The following is a 24,031-nucleotide window of genomic DNA, read 5'->3' as shown; positions in this document are numbered from 1 at the left end:
GGCGTCAGAGGGATGATTTATGCCATCTCACAGTGCCACAGCCTTAACAAGCGACGAGCAGTGGAAATTGATAGCCAAATCATCTTTAAGAGCTCGCCATATGCGGCCCGTAATGAGCGTACCTCGACGTCCGTCGCCGGCCGTCACATCACCCCGCCAACGGCATGGGTCGTGCGATCGCTGCATCCTCCAATTTCGACCGGCGACGTGAAGTTATCGCCGGTGGTCGACCCCAGTGCCTGGCAGATTGGTTCCGCCCAATATCGTTACCGCCGTCACCCAACGCGTACCACATTAGGGCCCAGTGGCGTAATTGGGGCGCTGGCGGCGGGATGCGTATCCCGCATCCATAGCCCTCCAAGTGCGCGGGCCGGTAAGAACGCGTGTGTGCGTGCTTACGACATGTCCCAAAATCTATCTTTGTTAACAGGATGTATACGAGACAGGGCGCCGTGTTGAGCTCCGCGCGTGGGCGCTGAGCTCGCCCCTGCCCAGTTCGTGCGAGCCGTCCCGCTGCTCCGGCGAAAACCGTGCGACCCGGCACCTCCCACGGGAGCACGAATAGCACGGCGTGCTCCGTCGGCGCCCAACGCTGTTCGGTAATTTGGGCGGGGAATTTCATAACGGCAGGCGCGGCGGACGTGCGTCGATTTCGCCGCGTCGGCCTGCGCGCGGGGGCAGGCCGCCGCCGGCCGGCTTCAGTGGCGGGCGAGACGCGAGCGGCGCTCCCACGCCGCCCGGAGGCGCGCCGTCAGCGGCGCTCGCAGTGTCGGCGGGCGGTGACGCCCCCGCAGCAGGTCACCCGCGGACCGGCTCGAGCTCGCAGCGCAGCAGCCGAGCGGCGCCGTGACGGTCGGTGACGTGACGGGGCCAGCACGCCGCTACCCGCTCCTGCTGCCCGCTGCCCGCTGCCCGGCGCTCATCAAGGAACGGCAATGCACGGTGTGTTTGGTGGATTTGTGGGTGAATAGGAGATGCAGGAAGATCGTGTCAGTTTATTGTAGTTTAGCATCAGTATCATAACACAACAACATAACACATAGTTTGCCGTGCTTCAGGAAGGACTTAGTCTATAGGAGATTCTGCTGATTTAAAAAAAAAACATAATTCCGCCGATGTTTTAGCTTTCGTAAGACTGATTTTCCAAATGGTTGTCCATCTCAGAATTCGTACGTTCCCAGGGCTGATCCAGGAGGCGGATGCACTTGACCATCCCCCAAAACGGCCAAAGCCTAACAAAATTGAGGCAATTCTTGACGCTAAAGATTGTTTTTTACAACTTTTACGAACGGACGTCTTATGTGGAATATCTACGACCACTCTTTGCAACTCAGAACATCGTTTAGGCTTTCCTAAAGTGGCGTTATGTATCCACCTTTGTTTTGTTGATACCACGGTGTGGTACCTGCATGAGTTATAAAGTGTACGGAGGTATTGTTGTTCAACATTGAACTATTTGAAATTGTTTTCGCGCAGAGCTGTAGGTAAGAAGAGCTATGCCACTGGCTACTTTCAACACAGCTTTGGAGTTGCTCAGAGTGAAAAATGTACGGATCGACCGATGCCTATTTCAAGTCTAAAAGTACCATTCAGATGCTTTGTGCCCGGTTGACCCCAACTCATCTCGTGTTCTTCTTTTTCCCACTCATTTGCTTTTCACATCACAATATGTCTGCGATGTTTGGGCTATAACAGAAGCCTTATGGAAGGATAGTGGTGCTCTCATATAGTATCTGCAACATTTATGGTGCCACCATCAAATGTGGCTGCGCTGTCAGACATACGTGCCCGACATAAGTGCTTGGACATGCGTGTTCCGTATTGGTTAGGTCAAATGACAAAACATTTATCGACAACATTTCGGCTGTTTTTCGTCAGCTGGCCGACATGATGTTTTAGTTGTAGCTAGAATATTCGTGTCGACCTAGAAATACAGTTACAAACCATTTTTGACGCGATCAATCGCCTGTAAAGGGGACATGGGTCTCGCCGTGTTGTTTGGCCGACTTGGTGTATCCTTTTTACCGGCATATTTGTTTCGATTTTCCTTGTTACGACAATTGTCATCATGAGCAGGAAACATTTCACGTTTACTTCTGACCAGTTGAGGCCAAATACTTCTAATTACTAACAGTGCCGAACTCACACGCAGATGCGTTGATACGCGCTCGGGCGGGGTCGGTCAAATTGACCCGCCAAAGATTTGTCCAGGATGGTTTCCGAACGGCGCAGTGTAGCCACGCCAAATTTTCCAATGCTCTAGACAATTGAATAGAACATTGTCTGGCACCAAAAATTTATATGTACCTTGCAAGGTCACTGACCTATGGTAGGTCAAAGTCAGGCCATGGTTTCAGCGAAGGCAATTTCTAGGGAATCGTTCAATCTGATGCAACAACGGAGTGTTTGACGGAGCCATGCATCTCTGAGATGCTTTCTTAGGCAACATCAACATTGAAGGAGCAAATTACGTTGACCTAAGGTCGGGTATGAAGGTCAGACCAAGGTCAAAACCAACCTGTTTTATTACTCTAGGGCTTGCTGTATTGGATAGTTTCTGGTGCTCATTTCGAAGTTATTGATAGCAGAAACCGCATCATACATCTTTCATTGACTTCTTAGAGGTCAGAATAGGTCATTGACCTAAGATGACCCAGGTGGACATTTTGTTTTTAGGAGCATACTGCCTAGCGTAAGCCTTGTCGCTTATTCAAATGCAAAACTCGGAGCAGTCTTGTATGATTTTGGTCACCATGACCTTCAAAAGATCAAACAAGGTCACTGACCTTAAATGAGCTTGTGAACTTTTACTTAGAACAGTTATCCAGGTTCTGGGGGCACGTTGGAGACCAGCCTGAAATTTGACTTTTTTGACCTTACTTGACCTCAAGGTCATGACTTAGGAGCCTCAAACATTGATCTCAGTGAGTTCACGTACAGGTCAACACACACTGTAAATTTGGCGTCTCTAGCTTTCTTAGTTTCCGAGATCTTAGCGGGGGGGGGGGGGGGTCAAATTGACCCCCCATCCGAGCGAGGGTGACTAACCGGCCACGCGAGCGCGTCTTAAGAGATGTACACGCATGCTTTGAGTGTGTTGAAGTAAGCCGGGCGGCATAGATTCTACGTGACGTCACGAACATTCTACACGCCTGACCCGTTTCACTACCCGCTCGCAGCCGAGCAGGAAAGTGTGTTTAGTCGGCATCATGTATGTTCTATCCCCGACCAGCAAAGTTGTGTTGGAATTTTGTTTGATTGAACGCATAGTAATCATGCCGCTGAATCTTTTGGCACGGTCGCACGTGCAGTCACTTTTTGTCGACCTGGTAGGCAACGGCCTTAATGGCCTGGATATGGGGCGAATGAATGCGCATTGAACATTGCTATTGCTCGCTGTCTATTCAAATCGCACAAATATGGCACCGTGACGAATGCTGCCAGACCAAGGCGTTACCAACCTATGGCGTTACCAACCTACGCCATAAGACGCAATGACACAATTGGTTGCGCAACAATGGAACATCCGACTTATGGGTAACGGTGTTTATAAGGTGCTCCCGGAAAGGACGGTTTTATATATACACATCTTTATATACGCACACACATATGTATATATATATATATATATATATATATATATATCAGCTGCACGCATCCAGCGTAAAATCACAGTGTGCTCTCACCCGAAACAGCATTAAGATGCATGGCAGTGGAGTGGAGGCTAATGCAGAGGCGGGTGTTCCAATCCTTTTGTGCGTGCTTTTGTGCTTTTGAGGAAACAAAATGGACAATAGTAGTAGCCTTAGTCTTTTCTGGGTGCCGTATTCTTTGCCATGTTGTCTAAATTGTACATGTCTCTGTTTGATTTTGCAAGGCCCAGGTCTAGACGTGTAGTTTCTTATTCAATTTAGGCGCCCCCCCCCCCCACCATTGGGGTGCAGCCCACCGCAACTTTAGGAAAAATGGGACACATCAATAGAAAAGCCTGGTACATTAATGTACACATTCTACCTGCGATGCGAGTATTTAACGAGTGCTGCGCAACCACACGAGCTGCTCGTGGCGCCATTCCGAGGCGGGCTTCTATCGCAGAAGTGATGCCTCCACATCCTTTATTCAGCGTCCAGGCGGGCCTCGGCTGTCACCGGCCCGGGATGGCCGTAAATTCCAGCCGCGGCGGGCTGTCTGGGTGCGCGGCTGCGACCGGCGCCCCGCGAGCGGGGCCTGGTACCGTTCAGGGACCCCTGGGGGCGCTTACCGCCGCCGCGCGACAGGTATGCGCCGCGCCTCTCGGCCGGAGGGCTCGGGCTACGTCAGGCGCGCCATCGGAGGATCCCTTCTCCTCCATCCAGGCACCGTATAGGGACCCCGGGGACGCTCACCGCCGCCGCACGGCGAGTGTACGCCGCCTCTCCCGGCCGGAGGGCTCGGGCCGCGCTGTCGGAGAATGGTAACCCACCTTCTCCATCGAGACGTCGTGTGGGAGTGATGTCCCAGCCTGGGACCGTCGGAGGAATGGTAGCGACAATGGTGAAGGACGGACACGCTTCAGGCATCGTTTATAGCATTTGGCTGCTATTTGTCTGGAATGCGCATCACACAGGGTTGAAATAAACAGCAACGAGTGAATGGTCCGCTTCCGTGAGGTGTCATGTCTCATGTTTACTTGGAAGTGATACCCGGCCCACCGAAATGGCGTGCAGCCCGACTGTTTGCAACGTTCGTAACGAAGCAGCACTGCAGAGCTGTTCCGCTTCGGCGAAAACTGGTATAGACACCTGGTGTGCGGTGGATAACTAGATTGCATTCCAGCAGTCAACAACACAGACTTACGTAACAAAGGAAACTTAATAGCACTACGTTCCTCAGGTGATGTCGTTAAGTCAAGTCATAATCTAGACAGGATCCTCGAAACCGTCGCTGTTGGTATCATTGGGACCTCACTGCATTGCAGGTACGGGATCGCGTTAACTTTGCCACGAAAACTAAGAGACCAGAGCGCGATAAAATTCACCAAAGATGGTTGTACATTTATTACACCTAATTTCAAATGGCTGATAAATAGGTAAACAAGTAAATATTGAGATGGCGTCAGAGCTAAATATCTGCGATTTTGTTTTATATTAAAAAATACATTTTTAAAGTTTTGTGGCTATGTAGTTATCGAAGCAATTCATGAATGCATAGTGTAGAATTAACAAGACATCTGGATTCTGCTTATCCTACACCTGATGCGCCAGACTAAACACATAACGTATGGTGATGCATGCATGTCTGCACGTTAGCACTTAGGCAATCCACTTTATGCACTTTAGCCCTGCACGCCATCTATAACTTTATGCCATCTCCACTGGTTTACGTGCCAGCTCTAGTCACACGAAGTCAGTTCAAGGTTTCCATTGACGGATTTTATCAGTTGTGGTGAGAGCTCGATTCAATATATTGGCATCAATTACTCCCCAAGCGCACCTAAGTTATATCAGAGCACGACAGTGGAGCTGATCAAATAGTTTGTCATGACCGTGATCGTTGACAACACTAAACTCATGCGTTCATCTAATGTGACCTTAGCTTTAAATACTATGAAGGTCACCAGTACTGGCAGTACACCTGCGACATGTATGTGCACCAACAGTGGGTAATATCGGGTTTTTCAGCTTTGTGAGCCGCCCCAAAGGAGCGCGCAACAGTCTGATTGTTTACACAATACACGTGAAAGTGTGTACGATGGGTGTATGTCACTGTCAGTCCGCGTGGACTTGGCCTGTAGTGATACCATTTTTAAAGACGACCCTGCATTTTTACCGCTTTATTTCCACCACGAGACCTACCGTGAATTGGAATCGGCCAATACAGCACGTGGACGGCGGCAAGAAGAGGCCACGTGGTGTCACGACCCGTGAAATTGTCCAATTAGGCTCGTGAAAGATCTTCCTGTTCTCAAAGCGTCCGTCGCCACCAGCGAAAGGGATCAGAGGTCTGGGTGCGTTGAAAATGGGATTTTACAGAAGCACGCGCCTTGCAGGGCTCCGACGTGGCCCAGCCTGGGCCAGGGGGTCGGAGGTAACTTACTAACTTGTCCGAGCTTCCAGCTCACAGTCAAGTCATAACAGAACTAACGAAGTCAAAAATACTCTCGTAACAGAACGATAGAACCGCATTTATTTTGAAACATCCCACCTGCCCATTTCTTTCGCACGTGACTCTGACTCAAATGAGACGTGTCAAAGAATATTATATCTTATTTTTATGCCGGTTCATCTCATATAAATGTCAAATGAAACCGCGTTGCCCCAAAGCCCCACCGGTGAGCCTTTGTGCTGCCGTGGTTATAGCTGTTATGATGGCGTCACGCGATAGCTTCAACACTGATGAAGATGGCAAATACAATGCACTGGCCGGTGTCAGTCAGCTGCTTCCCTCCGGGAAAGAGTCGGTCAAATATCGTGTGAAGATAAACAAATACATCTGTTGTATGTCAGAAACACGTGTGAAACACCTCCTCCGACACGTCCCGTTTTGCTCAAGGCTCCTGTTACGTTCCGCACACCTAATCCAACACACACACACACACACACACACACACACACACACACACACACACACACACACACACACACACACACACACACACACACACACACACACACCACACACACACACACACACACACACACACACACACACACACACACACACACACACACACACACACACACACCACACACGCACACACACACACACACACACACACACACACACACACACACACCACACACACACACACACACACACACACACATACACACACACGCACCAGCCATAAGGTATGGGTGTATGCATTTCAACCACATGAATACAGATATCAGTAGCATGGGTTCATAATATAAGGTAAGGCTGCCATAGAGGAATGTTGTTTGTCTCAGTCAAGGACCTAGTGTGGCCTGGGAACTTAGTTTTCGTTATTCCTTTAGAAGCAACAGCATCCATTACATAGTTCTTAATTATTTCAAAACCACTATACAGAAGTGTGGCACACGGTACAAAAATATGTATTGTACCATATATCTAGGTTCCAGTTAACTTTATTTTGGCATTGTTGACATGCAGATCTTCTGGAAAAAGTATGGCTAGCTCAGCTGTTTGATGCGGTAAAAGGCTTTTCTTTTGAGGTCAGATGTCAGGAGTTCCAAGCCCAAGTAATGTGAGTGTCATTGAAATCCAGCGATTAATCCGGAATACATCTCTAAACCGGAATCAAATCGTCCCATGACCTGCGAGGTCTAACGGGTATACCATGACTGCATGTGACCCCACGTTAGGTTCATTGGCATTAAACCGCCCTGCTCGATCAAAGCTGTTGTCTTTTTATTTTGAATGAACAAGAAGAGTTGAAAATACAACCGAGATACATCCCGTAACCAGAATGGCTCATGCTTGGTATGCGTTCTCCGTGTGTGCGCGTAAGTCCCTCATCTTCCCTCTGACCACAAGCATTCTCCATGTACTCTGATTTCGGCGTCCGGCCCGAGTACCGAGGGCTCCCTCTGACTACCTGTCGGCTCCTGGGTACTGAGAGCTCCCTCTGACTACCTGTCAGCTCCCAAGTACTGAGGGCTCCCTCTGACTACCTGTCAGCTCCCAAGTACTGAGGGCTCCCCTGACGACCTGTCAGCTCCCAAGTACTGAGGGCTCCCCTGACGACCTGTCGGCTCCCAAGTACTGAGGGCTCTCTCTGACTACCTGTCAGCTCCCAAGTACTGAGGGCTCCCTCTGACTACCTGTCAGCTCCCAAGTACTGAGGGCTCCCTCTGACTACCTGTCAGCTCCCAAGTACTGAGGGCTCCCCTGACGACCTGTCAGCTCCCAAGTACTGAGGGCTCCCCTGACGACCTGTCAGCTCCCAAGTACTGAGGGCTCCCTCTGACTACCTGTCAGCTCCCAAGTACTGAGGGCTTCCCTGACGACCTGTCGGCTCCCAAGTACTGAGGGCTCTCTCTGACTACCTGTCAGCTCCCAAGTACTGAGGGCTCTCTCTGACTACCTGTCAGCTCCCAAGTACTGAGGGCTCCCTCTGACTACCTGTCAGCTCCCAAGTACTGAGGGCTCCCTCTGACTACCTGTCAGCTCCCAAGTACTGAGGGCTCCCTCTGACTACCTGTCAGCTCCCAAGTACTGAGGGCTCCCTCTGACTACCTGTCAGCTCCCAAGTACTGAGGGCTCCCTCTGACTACCTGTCAGCTCCCAAGTACTGAGGGCTCCCTCTGACTACCTGTCAGCTCCCAAGTACTGAGGGCTCCCTCTGACTACCTGTCAGCTCCCAAGTACTGAGGGCTCCCCTGACGACCTGTCGGCTCCCAAGTACAGAGGGCTCCCTCTGACTACCTGTCAGCTCCCAAGTACTGAGGGCTCTCTCTGACTACCTGTCGGCTCCCAAGTACTGAGGGCTCCCTCTGACTACCTGTCAGCTCCCAAGTACTGAGGGCTCCCCTGACGACCTGTCGGCTCCCAAGTACTGAGGGCTCCCCTGACGACCTGTCGGCTCCCAAGTACTGAGGGCTCCCTCTGACTACCTGTCAGCTCCCAAGTACTGAGGGCTCCCTCTGACTACCTGTCGGCTCCTGGGTACTGAGGTCTCCCCTGACTGCCTGTCGGCTCCTGCCTTCGCCAGGTGTTCCCGTATACGGTGGCCTGGAGCCGCTGCCGCTGGTGCAGCCCCTGCAGGCGGCCTTCGCCAGCATGCTCGGCCCAGGACTCGGTGAGCGGGGACGGCGGGAAGAGGCGGCAGGTACTCAGCGAGTACCGGACCATGAGAACCGCGCAGTGAGCTGAGGCCAGTGAGAGCCATCGCTGAGTGCTGTGTGATGAGCAGCGAGCTCTCAGGGCAGATCGCAGCGAACACCGGCCGCTGAGCAGCCGGCCGCGAGTACTGGACAGCATGCTCAGGACACTTATTGTGAGCGGTGGGCAGTGAGGCAGTACTGATCAATGCTCTGTGATCGGCCAAAGCATGCCTCCGGGATAAACTTAAAATGATTACCTTAGACTTACAACTGACTGACTTAAACTGACATCAATCGTAGACTTAAACTTGTCACTCCGGTACAGAATCAAAGCGATTTGGTAACGTTTAGTAAAACAATCGTAGCGCTTCATCATGATTTTTACGGGATGGGCGAAGCACCTGCGGTCCAGAGTGGTGTTTCATCATGTTAACTGTTAATCATTCGAACAAAATTGGCTCGTTAAAAAAGTGTCGTTACGTCCACGACACTGTATAAATGGAGCTACATTTCACGAATGGAGTGATTTATTGCAGATCAAGGTGATCAGGCCGAAAATAAAAATGACAACTATGCCACGAAATCCCACAGACGCCTGATCTTCACATCGATGTGCGCATGTGTGTACGCCACTCAGCTTGTCTACGTTGGTCCTATTTTGGTTGGCAGCAATGGGCGCTTATGGCGCCAAGAAAATAAAACACCTGTGGAATATTCATTAGAACAGTGTCAAACAACTAGGCATGAAGTCGAGATCAGTTTCCTGAGTTACGTTCTGCCACAGGACCGGCGCTGCATTCCGACTTCTCATTCCTTGATCCGGAGAGCGCGAAGCCCCATCAGCGACGGCTGGGTGCCAGTAAAAGCCAACTGGACTGGTAAGTTGCGCGCCGTCCCAAGTCTACAGCTTACACACCCTGCCTTCACCGTTACCGTGCTGGCCTCTGGTCCCTGTCCGTCGTTTTATCCCGTCACCCCTTGTATCAACGTTCCGCATTTCCCTCTCTCACATGTCTATTGGTGCACTTCTCTCCTTTGAGTGCACTCATACACGCATACACGCACACCCACACCTACACACTCCCCCCTCTCTCTCTCTCTCTCTATCCCTCTCTCTCTCTCTCTCTCTATCTCTTTCTCTCTCCCTCTTTTTTCTCTCTATCTCCTTTCTGTACCCTTCCCTTGTTACCTACCAACCTATCTCCACTCCTTTGTAGCTGGCTAATTAAATGCATGTTGTATACGTTCCTACCTTAAGCCTCGCATCTCTCACCCCGGATCTCATCTTGTGACACGTGTTCAGAGTCTCTCTGTGATGGACTCAATGTCGTCTGACCTCAGCAGGTCTCCAAATGCGACGCACGGCGCGCCCAGCGGCGCGCAGGCCACCGGAGGGGGAGGTGACGCTTCCTCGTCCGGCCGGGCATTACTCCAGGAAAATAGCGCCCTTAAATGGAGACCGGCAGCGTAGCCTGAAAACAGATGCTAAGCCCGGTCTCAGGGGAATGCCGCGCGCCATCAAGTCCTGTGTCTAAGGGTGCGGCAGGCTTAAGCCCAAGCTAGTCCGCTTGAGCCTTGGCCTGGCCGGCAGGGGCGAGCGGCCTCTCCAGAGTGCGGCTGCGCTGAAGAGCTCTGTGTATGGCTGTCAGGAGAGATGACTGCTGAAGGGACGAGGTGCGCCGGCGCCAGCAGGTCGCGATGGGTGCCGCCTGAGGCGCCGGCCCGTCCGCAGAGCCGCTGCAGTGCAGGGGCGGCAACAGTAGCCTGCAGCCAGCCGGGCCATATCGATCACGACCCACCATTACAGCGTCTGACCGGCACAGCCGTTACCATACCAGCGCCCAGCACATGCAGATGCCAGCGCTCGATACGTGACGCCGAGCAGCGTCTGCGAACACGACCGATGCGGGCCGGACGACAACGTCACGGTCGCGGCCGGCGCCACCGTGACGACCGCGCGCCGGACTCCCGGTCACAAGCGGCGGCCGGCCGACTGCTTCGCGTCGCGGCCGCGGGGCGGCGCGCCGGTCGCCGTCGGTACGGCCGTGAGTCAGCTGACGTGCCGCGCCGGCCGTCGGCCGGGCCTCGCCGCGTCGAAAATAGGCGCCGCGGCCGTCAGTGCGGACGGCTCGGCGGCCGAGCTCGGGTGCCAGTGCGCGTGCCGGGAGCGCCGCCATGTCGTACTATCCGGACCTGTCCGCGTACGTACAGCGACATTCCCAGCCAGGGCCGCAGCAGCCAGGGCGCGTATCATGGGGCCAGCATGGCGCGGAGGGAAGGGGGGGGGGGGGGCTCTGTGCGAGGTCCTCTTTCGACAAGTGCTTGTATTTTGGTCCCCAAATATTATTCTACTACGTGGTTAGGTCGCAGTGATACGTGCTTTTTCGTAAACGTATATTCTGGATTTCATCAAGCGGAAACGGTGAACACTTGTCGAAAGGACCTGGCAAACTGAGGGTGTCCTACGGTTTTCCCTAACGCGACCAAAACCATCTCGCCAATCCGATTAAGCCCAATTTTTAAGACATAAGCACAATTTAGACTAACATGTGTCTGCTGGCCGATCCATGTGCTGGAACTGGAAAACGGTTTCGCAGTTCTGGAAAAGTTGCTAAAACATCATCCATCATTGTTGCATTTTAAGTTATAAAAAATCATCAGATATAAACTTAAGGCACCTTTCTGCTGCCTGGAGGTGTCCAGGTGGTTTCCAACTCATGAAGGGTCAGGCCACTTCTTTTGCCCCCTGGTTATGTTCCTGTCTCTTCATTCTCAAGTAAAACTATTTCTGTTTGCGCATGCGCACGCCATGCAAACGCCAGGTGCATTCACTGCCAATTTTGCGCGATGTCCATTGCCACCGATCTCGACCCCTTCAGTAACCACCTACCAGGCACCTCTTAAAACATCTGCCGCGTTGTGCTTCCCAACCATGTGGCAGCCTTTGCAGGAAAGTTGCCCTTATCTGCCTCGCAAGCCAGCAGCCAAGCCATCACACCCTTGCGCTCGCCAAGCGGGACCGAATTAGCCCGGGTCTGTTGAGCTAAATTGTTTGACCGAAACCGGCTTAGAGCATCTAATTGCATGGTCTGCGCTTGGGGCTTATGGGTGATCCCGCTATTTGTTTTCCGTCGGTTTTCATTACAACCCATTAGACCCAACTGCCGGCCATTGGTCGACCATGCTCGGATTCAGATTGCTCCGCCGAGTATGAATAATTGCAATCGTTTGCCTACCCAAGGACTCCAGATGGTGCACATGAACCCCGTCTCCTCGTGAATGATCGCCAGCCCCTGCCTCCCGGGAGTGTCAGGTGGAGAGTGTGTCAGTGGTGTCAGTGTCAGGTGTCAGAGTGTCAGGTGGTGAGCGTCTCACCGAGAGGCCGCCACTGACGGAAGGCGGGGAGGAGGCGGGAGGCGGCACATCACGCCTGGCATGTCGACTCAAATCACAGTGTCACGCAGTGAATCGCAGTGTCACGCGGTGAATCAAAGTGTCACGCGGTGAATCACAGTGTCACTCAGTAGATCGGCTGCCGCTCAGCTGATCCGGTGAAACCCGGACAGTCCGAATCTTCGGCGGCGCTCCAGCGTCGACAGCCGACATGCCATAGTGATTCGAGTCGACTACACCGGTGCAACGCTCGACTTCGCTCACCGTTATCACTTGGGCGCGGCTGGAGCCAGCCGTGACCGTGAAGCGACGTGCGATTCGCGCAGCATCAGCACATCTCAGAGACTGCGGTGTCCTCTACCCGTCAACTCTTATCAGCCTCTCCCCCATTCCGCGGCCAGTCCATCACCGTTTCCAACAAACGCACCACTATCGGCGAGTGTAGCTGCGCGCCCCATGCGCAAAACTCTGATTTCGCGCCGTGTCACCGGCGCGTCCTTGCGACATTCGCGGCGGTATGGCGACACCGTCACCGTTCAGCGTGTCAGCGTGCCGCGGCTCGTCAGTGTCCCAGCTGTGACAATTTGCCCTGTGTCGGCCGTGACGCGGTGGAGACGCCAGCCAGTATCTCACTACCGGCCGCGCCAGCCAAGATACTCAGGTGCCGGGCTATTTCGGCGCGCCGGCTCTATTCCTGCCGCCGGCGGCCGTCACGTGACCGGCCGTATTCTTTTTCTGCTGGCCGGGTGACGGTCGGATGTTTAATCACGGCGCGGCGCGTGTCTCCGCCGGCGGACGCCCCACACGTGGTTGGCATACCGTGCCCCCCGTGACGGCCGGCTGTCCGCCCCTGTGTACCGCCCCGTCCGTCAGGTAGCGCTCTGATCCGCCTCGTTTGGCGACCGCAGCCATGGGCGCGGGGTCTGGGAGCGACGGCTGCCGCTTCCCTGGCCTCGCGGCTGCGCACCTCCCAAGCACCGTGCATCTTCGCTTCTTACTAGCTGATGGCGTAATCGGTTAATTATTGCGTGGCTTGCCTGCAACACAGCCAGCCCACCTTTGTCCCTGTTCATAACGGATGTCTGTCGGAAGTCGCAGACCAGAGCACCTTCGCAGGTGATGCCGTTGACATTCCTTCACGATAGGCTGGCGCGATCGGACGCCTTTCGAAAGATGCTGTTGGCATTGTAGTGGAGATAAGGAAATTCATCTCCGTGACCATTCAACGACGCCGAATAACAATTTTACCTACCACTCCCATACACATGGTGGCGGCAGCCGACAAACACCTGACTTACACGACCTCTCATCGGCAGCGGATTAAATAAACCTGCCGCAGTCAGACGCAACATGAAGTCGGTGGCCAAATACACAACCCTGCCGTGCTGTCACCACCACAAGAATGTAGCGAGCCTCCGTCTTCAGGTACTACGCGGCAGCGGCGGCCAACCCGTTCACGGCGGCGGCGGCGGTGCGGCTGGCGGCCGCGTCGCCGCCGATGAAGCGAGCGCGTGTGATCGTGCCGCCACCGACGGCGCCCGTCGGCTCGCCGCGCACCATCATCGCCAAGCCGCCCTCCACGCCGCCGGCGCGCAAGCCGCAGGGCACAGTCTGCCTCGACGACCTGAAGACATATTGTGAGTGCATTCAGCCAAGGGCAGGACGAGATGACGAGCGATGTCGTAATGTGGCGCTGGAGTGGAAGCGCTTCGCTATTTTGCTTCCTCTCCCAACATTTGTGCACGACTGCGCTATTGAGGGGAAGTACTGGCGGAGTCCTGATGCCCAAGTCAGGTCATTTTCCATCCGGCGTGTGCTTCGAAAAATAAATGGAGATGCCCTCCGGCTTTTCAATTGCGCAATTCACATGCAGTGGCTGTCAGAGCAGAGCCATTTCCATGCAGATACACCCATCGACGGTAGGCATTCCCCGACGAAATGACCCAACTAGATGGCTCAAGGCAACGTTCATAGAATGACGTTTCAGTCACCATTGATTATTTAAATGCATCCTGTAACTCAAGCCCCAGTAACATCTTGCTGTGCATGCCTGACGTTTTGATAAGTTGACAGAGTGTTTACCATGCTTTGTACGCATTCCGGCCACCAGCTGTCATATAACGCTCGATGTAAATGTTTGATGAATGTTGTTTCACCCGCGTTTGTATGATAATGTGAATCAAGCTATGAACTTATTAATTTCGATCTAAATGAACCCCACCTGACCTGGTTCAGATGTCATATTAAGCCATGTCTGAAAGACCTTTAGAAGCATTTGTAATGATGGTAGATGTCGAGTAGATGTGCTTTAAGCGGTTTTATAGGTAAGGTTATAATTTAGGCTCCGTGTCCGAGGCAAGTCTTGCGCTCACACCTCTCTCTTGAGGTCCGAACAACTGCGTTTTGTGTTCAAGTTCGCGATAATGTTCGTTTGTCATAAAGGACTTACTCCCCGACCACAATGTTGTATTGCTTCGTTCATACTTGTCATAGTTAACGGTGATTCAGTTCTATGTAACCCAAATAAGGGCCGTCATGTTTTCAAACCATGTTAGCTGTGTGAAGTGCGAAATAGTTGGGGAACAACGTTTCGTACTTTGTGACCGGACTTAACAAATTACTGAGCACCTTAACAAGAATGTAATGCATTTCAGCAAGAGCTAGTCAGCCTTGTTCGTTTCGCCGGCATCTTTACACATTGCTTAGCTTTTGAGGGGCGCCAAAGGGAATTTGAGAGGTAGGGCCAATGCACAGATAAGCTCGACCTTTGCGTCACTTTAACCTATTTGACATGTTATAATTAACATTCACCGGTGCACAACTATTGGTGCATGATGCATGGTATCAGCAGCTGCGTGGTACCACTTGTACGTTTGTCACAGCTCAAACAGCTGTTAAGAATTACAGCGCACATGAGTTGGCTATTTTTGCCCTCATAGCCTGGTTTTATTAAACAAAGGTAATCCAAGAACCAATCTTTTTGGCAATAAACCGATGCAGTTTTACGAGCATTCTCAGGAGCAGCTTTCTGTTCACCGTTAGTTCGTTTAGCATTTGGCACTTAATGCACCTGAAAGCCTCCAAATGATCGTCAAAGGTGAGAAAAACGTCGGTTCAGCAAAACATGGGTCAAAGTTACCGGAATTATGTCCTCCAGGGTGGCAGGCTTACGGACATGCCGTAAACTAACTGTCCGTTCGCGGACATTTGGGCAGCAAGAAGGCCTCGGCAAGAGTTTCACTTACTGCATTCAGTAATTACAATATTTCGCTTTTGAATGAATGTTGTTTTTAACTGAACAATCTTTACTTCTGCTGATTACCTTGAAGTGTATAAGGTCTAATGAAGTCATATATAACTGAATTTCATCCATGTAGCTCCACCCTCATTGCTAGATCCACCAGGTTTCTTTTCCATGTCCCGAGCCGTGCTCTCTAAACGAGCGGATAGCTGCCTGGCGTTGGGCACGATTCCAAAGCCTGGTGATCGTGTTCCCATCGCTGAACCTCTGATGCAATCAAGCGCTTCATCGCGGGGTGTGCATGAGTGCTTGTGGGCCACGGCAGGCACGGGGCCGGACATCTTGATCTGCGGCAACTGCCGCGAGATGTACCGCTCGCTGGCCGACCTGCTGCAGCACAAGCGCGACTACTGCAAGCTCAGGTTCGCCTGCAAGTGCACCCACGAGACCCAGCAGCTACCCAGTGAGTGAACAGCGGCCACTGAAGCCGCCCGCTCCCTATGCTACGGGTGAACACTGCCCTGTGGTGGACCCTGAGAGCCTGTACGCGGCCTTGCTTGTAAGGGCTAGTAGCTAACATGCTTACCAGCTAGTGACAACAGGGCAGCTATACTCTTTGAGTAGCCTTTGGCTCTAGAGGTGTATACTAGTTCCATCCACCACAACATGGGTGCGACTTTCCAAAACGCCTGAAAAGGTTTTGTATTTACAACGCCGATAAATTGTTGTGGAATTTTTGAAGTGAAATCAGTTCTGAATAAATGGGGCTGCAGACATTCGGGAAGCATAATCCCGCGAGAGTGCACCAGAGGGCACAAAACAGCAAACCTTTGAACACATCAAGCATTTGCTGACAGGGCTGCAGATGGGTGTGGGCGATGAGAAAATCAATGAAAACGATTGGCATTGCTTCGCCATATGACAGTCATCACTCTGCACATGCACCCATGAGTTAATAGGCACTGTGACATTTGCTACGGTTCCTCAGAACGTTTGGCCGCCATGTAACGCAATATCGATACGCGTCTCATAACTCATGCGCGATCGACAAACCCATCGAGTCAAACCATAAACGTTTCCTTGCAAGCATTCAGGATTAGTTTGTGGGGCCCTGCGCATGCCATGGTGCGGCTAGGTGTTCCTCACCCGTGCCCATTGTGGGAACTGTTGCCCCGCGCTAAAGACCACGGTCGAATGTTAGGATCTCGTGGGGAAGGGTACGTCGACGATGATGTCGACGTCCGTGGTGTTTCTGACAGGTTTATAACCGGGTTTATGACAGGTTTATGACCACGTGTTCGGGCGGGATGGACCTTAACGATTCCTGAGCTCTGCGGTCATCACTGTTTGATCGGGTCCGCCCTCATTACTGTTTGATCGAGTATCGACAGCGTTGTCCCGGGAAGTTCAGCGGGCAGGGCGGCGGGCGGACGGCTGAATGTGACCGATGTTGGTGTCGGTCCGCCGACCCTGTGGCCAATGCTGCTGACGGTCCGTTGACCCTGTGGCCGGTGTCGGTGCTTGCTGGTTGGCTCTGTGACTGGCGGTTGTAGCGGATGGCCGACTCTGCCTGGCGTTGTTGCCGGCGGGTTGACTGTGATCGCTGTTAGTGCCGCTCACTCGACCGCGACCGATCCTGGTAAGGGTCTGCTCGACCCTGTGACCGATGTGGTGCCGCTCACTCGACTGTGACCGATGCTGGTGTCCCCCGGTCGACTCTGTGGCCGAGCCTGGCGTTGGTCCGCTCGACCCTGTGACCGATGTGGTGCCGCTCACTCGACTGTGACCGATGCTGGTGTCCCTCGGTCGACTCTGTGACCGATCCTGGCGTTGGTCCGCTCGACCCTGTGACCGATGTGGTGCCGCTCACTCGACTGTGACCAATGCTGGCGTCCCTCGATCGACTCTGTGACCGATCCTGGCGTTGGTCTGCTCGACCCTGTGACTGATGCTGGTGTCCCTCGGTCGAATATGTGACCGAGCCTGGCGTTGGTCTGCTCGACCCTGTGACTGATGCTGGTGTCCCTCGGTCGAATATGTGACCGATGCTGGTGTCCCCCGTTCGACTCTGTGACCGATCCTGGCGTTGGTCTGCTCGACCCTGTGACTGATGCTGGTGTCCCTCGGTCGACTCTGTGACCGATGCTGGTGTCCCTCGGTCGAATCTGTGATCGATGCTGGTGTCCCTCGGTCGAATCTGTGACCGATGCTAGTGTCCCTCGGTCGACTCTGTGACCGACCCTGGCGCCGGTCATTCCAGGGTCAGATGAGGTGGGCTCGATGCTGCTATGTGGCCTTTGCACAGAGTCGTTCATGACCGCTTGGATGCTCATAGAACACTTCCAGTCGACCCACTCAGTCGACATCTACAAACTAGACAGCGGCGAGGTGAGGGACGATGTCGGTTGGACAATGGGCAGTGAGCTCCTTTCTACTAACGACGACAACATCGCCGCAGGAACATTGACGCCTTCATGCCGGCTGCTGCTCCTTCCACGAGTGATCAATACGGGAAGCCTGTAAAGATTTTTGTTGACTAGCTGATCGCAACCGATTTAATTCATTCTTACAAGCGCTTAATTCGATGCTGTTTTGCTAGTGAAACATGAACACTCAGCCTTTGATTTGCTTTTTATCGACCATGTGTAGTTGCCTACTTCTTTGTTCGACTTTGACTCTCACCTAGACGCCATCACCTACAAAGCAATGGAGGCGAGAGCAGCAGGACCGTTAGAAAGCAAAGCTTTTTGGTCCCTTCGCAGGACACCTACAATTGTCAGGCAGTCTATCATCCCCGCTGGCTGAACGTCCCTACTTTTGCTACAGGTTTATACTTCATCGCCCACAAACCTAAATTAGTTCAGGTTTTCAAATATGGCTTTGATGGTGCTGTGTTGTGGTTTGTAATGACATGTGCTCGATATTACCTCCCTGGAATATCACTTAACGACAAATTCACTTCGTCCGTAAATAACTCCATTATCGTCCTGCATTCAATGAAAGGAATAACACACACACACACACACACACACACACACACACACACACACACACACACACACACACACACACACACACACACACACACACACACACACACACACACACACACACACACACACACACACACACACACACACACACACACACACACACACACATACACACACATGCACAATTTACGGTAGTGATTTAATGCTTCCCGTATGATTACTTTGCAACGTATTACCCTGGGTCTCCTCTCACGCCTCTCTGCTTATCTATGGCGCCTACCGTCTCCACAACCTCCCGGCGAATTGATGGCTGCCGCCGCCGGAGCTTCATGAAAGTCTGCGGCGAGTATGCCTCCGATAAATGGCGACCGATTTTCTTGTCGGCCCCTGGAGTAGGCCGTTTGGCAGACTGATAAATTTTAATTGTCGTTCGATCCCTAGTTTATTGCCGTCTTCGCCAGCTGCGTAAAACGAGCTGGGCCCAACGCTACAAATATGTGGGGCGGTCTTTCAGAGATGCCGCGGCCGCCCAGCTGCTCTTTTTAACAGCGCGGTGCGGTAGTCGGCTGCATGCTTTAGTTTCGTAACGTGGAGCTCGTACACAAGGAGAATGTCGTAGCTCGAATTCGAACTCTGCATTTGACGCGTTAAAAATTAAAAATTAAAAAAGCAAACGTGGAGCTCGTACACAAGGAGAATGTCGCAGCTCGAATTCGAACTCTGCATTTGACGCGTTAAAAATTAGGACACGCTGTCTGAACTGTCAAGATAACCTACTGATTAAGCTTATGAGTGCGGCATGAACTAATAAGCAGAGTGAGCGCAGGATGGCGGCATTCAGGAGACGCCAAGCTGAACCGAACTGCTGAGAGTCGCATCCAACTCTCGTCGTGAACACGGGTGCTACCGATTGACGCATTCTCAGCTGGTCCCTTTCCTCGCTTATCGTGTTTGCCTTCCAGCAACATGTCGAATATGAGCTGTTGACACAGTTCTGGCGGCTTAACTTACCGATTTTAATGCATTGTGCACCACCGAATTCCAGGGAATTGGGGTGCACGCGTCTCATTTGGGCGCGCGTGGCAAAGTATTGCGCTTTCTATTTTTCTATCTTTCTCTCTCTCTCTCTCTCTCTCTCTCTCTCTCTCTCTCTCTCTCTCTCTCTCTCTCTCTCTCTCTCTCTCTCTCTCTCTCTCTCTCTCTCTCTCTCTCTCTCTCTCTCTCTCTCTTCTCTCTCTCTCCCTCTCTCTCTCTCTCTCTCTCTCTCTCTCTCTCTCTCTCTCTCTCTCTGTTTTCTCTGTCATTCTCCATCTTCCTAATTTCTCTCTTCCTTTCTCCTCTTTCCTTTCCTCTGCCTTTTTCTCTCTGCTCCGTGATTCCTCGGATGTCTCTTGGTCCATGCTCTTCACCCCGTTGCATCTTTTTCTCCCTCATCACCACTCTGGTGTGTTGCCATTTCTCTACATCTGGCGTGCCGTTTATCATGGTGACGATCTGGTGCAGTCGCTCCTGCGCAGCGGGTGCTGGTGCTGCCACCAGCAGACGGCATCACCGTAACCTGGCGCTGAGGAGCTGCAGCTCCGCTGCTAGCCAGGACCGTTCCGACGGCTGGTCGGGATCGTTCTGACGGTTGGTCGGGACCGTTCTGATGGATGGTCGGGGCCGTCCTGAGAGCTGGTTGGGACCGTTCTGACGGGTGTTCAGGACCGTTCTGACGGCTGGTCGGGACCGCTCTGGTGGTTGGTCAGAACCGTTCTGGTCGTGTCCGTCGCAGGAGGAGAATGACAAGGGGCCTAGTCGCGGGAGCAGCTGCAGCGGCGAGCTAGCCAGGGTCGCCAACAACGACTCGGACGGCGGCACGAGCAGGACCAGCCGGGAGGTGAGGATTCTGCCGGCGTGACCTGACCTGACCTGGCTTGACCTGGCTGCAAGTGGCCAACAGCCGGTTCCGTGACCCGGATCAGGGCCGTCAGGGGTGCGCGTGCTTCGTGACCTGCCCTCGGGGGCTGGCCAGCTATTGGAGAGGTGTGTCACAAGGTCCGCCGGCTGGAGTCTGGACTGGTCAAGCGGGGCGTTCACGGGGACATGCCAAGATGAGCGACTCATGATGTATGCAGCCCAAGAAAGGCTGTCCGCCATACTAACTGCGACCTGGTTCGTCAGATGCTCGGATTAAATGCTGACCATGAGACCTGTCTTGACCCTAACTCTCGAGCTGCTCCGTCAAGGGGCTGGTCTGGCGCGCAAACACCGCGTGCCACTGCAGGCTCCTGGCTCGAGACCGGCACGAACGGTGGCAACTAACCCTGAGCTGGCTGTGGTCCCATGTGACTGCAGTCACATGACTCAGCATGGCTTGTCTAAGCAGAGCACCACTGGCCTTCGGTAGAGCACAACCAGGGCCTGCAGACAGCCAGAGAACAAAGTAATAGCCTTCTGGCCCATCTCGCTGAGTTTATAGCGACCCCATGCCCTGCTTTAAACGTCGCACTTCCTGAAACCCTTTGAAGCGCATAATCCAGCCAGCTGGCTCTGCAAGATTCGAGACCATTCCATGAAGCACTGCGAGTCGGTGGCGTCTGCTAGCAGGCCTATAGCGTTAGAAAATCCCAGGCCTCATGCTTCGCCTAAAAAAATGCCCAGCATGCTAGGCACGGCGGCGAACGCAGGAATGCTGGACACGCTTGGCTCTGACACAGACGTCACAGAGCGGGCGTGAACCCGGCGCGGCGGACTAAGAGGGAGCCCAAGTGAGCAGCACGGCCGATCTTAATGCTGTCTTTACGAAGAGGTGTCGGGCGATGGCCGGCCAGCCGCTGTGGATGCAAACGGTTGACATCAGCCACCAGCAGATGCGTCTGCTATGTCAAGAGCCTCAACCAAATATGCTTAGCGGCGATTGGCTCTTTTTGGTGGCTATCCGCGGAACAATTATTTGTCGTGATGTGTCAACAAACGTGAGTTGCTCTCACGAATGGTCTTTAGTTGTTAAGTGTCGCAGAAAATACCTGCTGATTACACATAATTCATGTAATGAGTGTCGCATTTGGCACTGGTCTTCTCAAACGTACTGATTCGTAGACAATTTGTACCGATGAATCAGCATCCATATTATGCCGATGAGTATATTAAGGACATATGTGAACAGCTACATACGTGTCTTTCATAAGAGCCCTTAAAGTTGCCATAAGATCATGTATCTGTTTACAGTGGCGAATGCGTTTTCTTTGTTAGTACACTCAGCCCTGTCGGGCCTCGCCTGAGCTACAGTTGGTCACAGCGTGTGGGCTGGACTCGTCACCGCACGTCACCGTTGTCCGCAGACTGAAAACGACGACGGCACCGACGAGGAGACAGGCGCGCCACCGAACGGGCCGGGCACCAGCTGATGACGCTCCCGCGGACGCAGCTGCGCGGGGGCCGGGCCGGGCACCGGGCGCCGCCGGCCGGGTCACGGCCCAGGCCGCCGCCACCCGCTGTCGCCGCTGCTCGCTGATGCGGAGCGATCGACAAATCACTGCTGCACCGAGGCTGTCTCCCAGCGGCGGACACTGCTGCACTAAAGCCGTCTCCCAGCGGCGGTCAGGGGAGCACTGCTGCACCGAGGCTGTCTCCCAGCGGCGGTCAGGGGAGCACTGCTGCACCGAGGCCGTCTCCCAGCGGCGGACTCCGCTGCACCGAGGCTGTCTCCCAGCGGCGGTCAGGGGAGCACTGCTGCACCGAGGCCGTCTCCCAGCGGCGGACTCCGTTGCACCGAGGCTGTCTCCCAGCGGCGGTCAGCGGAGCACTGCTGCACCGAGGCCGTCTCCCAGCGGCGGTCAGGGGAGTACTGCTGCACCGAGGCTGTCTCCCAGCGGCGGTCAGGGGAGCACTGCTGCACCGAGGCTGTCTCCCAGCGGCGGACTCCGCTGCACCGAGGCTGTCTCCCAGCGGCGGTCAGGGGAGCACTGCTGCACCGAGGCCGTCTCCCAGCGGCGGACTCCGTTGCACCGAGGCTGTCTCCCAGCGGCGGTCAGGGGAGCACTGCTGCACCGAGGCTGTCTCCCAGCGGCGGACTCCGTTGCACCGAGGCCGTCTCCCAGCGGCGGTCAGCGGAGCACTGCTGTACCGAGGCTGTCTCCCAGCGGCGGTCAGCGGAGCACTGCTGTACCGAGGCTGCCTCCGAGTGACGGTCTTACCTAACGATAGATGGGCGGCGGCGGGGGGGAGGGGGGGGGGGTAGACCCGGAAGGTGGTGATGGACGGATGGATACCAGCGCGTCGGCCGCTACTGGCGGGCTCATGGCCGGCCGCCTGAGACAGTCCAGTGGCGATAGCGTTCTGCCGCTGGCTGAGTGTCGGCCGGCGAAGGAGAGGGGCTGGATCTGGATCTGGATCTGGATGAGGTCGAAGAGGATCGACTCGGCATCCTCCGATACACGGTGCGACTCATGGGCGACGGTGACGTAATGCATGCTGACGCTGGTGGCGTGCTGTGTCAACACGGAGTTCGTGCGAGGTTGCCTTTCGACTTAACGACGGCAGCATCGCCGCGAAGGCATTGTTCATGCATCGTTGGCATTGTTATTTTCTTGCCACCCATCCCATGTTGATAGTGGAGGATCTCCACGCGGTTGTTTTATTAAGTATATTGTATTTAACTTTGTCACGCATAAAACTTCGCGTCTGATGCATAGATACCAAACATTCAAAATAAGGTCCTTCTTCAGTGAAAACGATCGAATTAGAGCATTGTCTTTAGAACAAATGCCGGTTGTACACATTGCCATTTTAATCAGTATGTCACGGCATTGGCTACCGTGTGAACGTAAGCCTTTATATCTAGATACGTTTGATAACTTTAGAAAGGATTCTTCTCCTTAAAATGCCATCCATCGTCACGGGCAACGTTAGCAGTTGCACTGATGCGGAAGAACATGAGCAGCAGCGCTTGTGAAGTTCACCGCTCGCCGTTGGAAAGCAGCCTCATTAACGCAGTCGTGCATTGTTATTCTGCATGTGGGCATTGTTGGGGTGCATGAGTGCTGATACTTAATCCAGTGACCGACATATTGCATAAGCTCGGTGAATAAACTAGCTTGACGTGACCTGAGATGTTTTCAACCTGAGCGGCGATAAAGCATGCCGCGACATTAGCTCTCTATACGTCAATGCCCGACATTGCTACGCATACTAAATTGTTTGCGCCACTGTTGGCACGTGGAGGCAGCGCCGGGTGCTGTTTGGTTTCATGGGTGTAACCACGTTCCTGAGATGTGGCGCCAATCAAGATTGGAGGCGGTGAACTAGAATCTGAATAGAAAAAGCTAAACTATATCGCACACCTCCCACGCCACGTGCCAACCAGCTAAATCCTTCCTGATTTGATCATCACAACACGCAGAGATATTGTCTTGCGCGGCGGAGCGACCGCCTACACTCGTCCGCAGTAGTTTACATGACTACTCATGCCCTCGTATGACGAAGGCACACCGGGAGCACGCATCTCTTCGGACAAGCTTATCACCCGCATCCGGCTTGATCACTGCAATGCTGGGCTGGCGAACGCTGCTTAGATCGCGGCTTCATTCAGAGGTCCCCAGCTGACAAGTGGGGCACATTACAGACGCACTCGGCCC

At 53.5% G+C, this 24,031-nt stretch overlaps 1 protein-coding gene across 2 annotated transcripts; it reads left to right on the top strand.

Annotated features, from left to right (window-relative positions):
* Positions 1-862: 862 nt before the first annotated feature.
* Positions 863-22,602, top strand: LOC119106400 (uncharacterized). Of its 2 annotated transcripts, XM_037230043.1 has the most exons (8): positions 863-942; positions 8,675-8,761; positions 9,571-9,664; positions 13,605-13,816; positions 15,746-15,883; positions 17,681-17,808; positions 20,188-20,292; positions 21,737-22,602. In XM_037230043.1, exons 1-8 carry the CDS (start codon positions 936-938, stop codon positions 21,800-21,802), a joined length of 837 nt encoding a protein of 278 aa, XP_037085938.1. In that variant the 5' UTR covers positions 863-935; the 3' UTR covers positions 21,803-22,602. The 2 variants fall into 2 exon arrangements, with proteins under 2 accessions (XP_037085938.1, XP_037085939.1); XM_037230044.1 differs by lacking the exons at positions 863-942; positions 8,675-8,761; positions 9,571-9,664 and adding an exon at positions 10,922-10,987.
* The last annotated feature ends 1,429 nt before the right edge of the window (positions 22,603-24,031 follow it).

This window comes from Pollicipes pollicipes, unplaced genomic scaffold (assembly GCF_011947565.3).
Source record: "Pollicipes pollicipes isolate AB1234 unplaced genomic scaffold, Ppol_2.1 Scaffold_6138;HRSCAF=7277_pilon_pilon_pilon, whole genome shotgun sequence".
NCBI lineage: Eukaryota > Metazoa > Arthropoda > Thecostraca > Pollicipedomorpha > Pollicipedidae > Pollicipes > Pollicipes pollicipes.
The sequence above is the reverse complement of the archived record's forward strand: the minus strand, read 5'-3'. Positions and strand labels throughout refer to the sequence as shown.

What these genes read in the sequence shown, in the direction of transcription:
- LOC119106400 (XM_037230043.1), top strand. An exon ending in CATGCTCGGCCCAGGACTCG is followed by an intron (nt 8,762 to 9,570) that starts GTGAGCGGGGAC and finishes GTTCTGCCACAG; the next exon opens with GACCGGCGCTGCATTCCGAC. An exon ending in CGACGACCTGAAGACATATT is followed by an intron (nt 13,817 to 15,745) that starts GTGAGTGCATTC and finishes GGGCCACGGCAG; the next exon opens with GCACGGGGCCGGACATCTTG.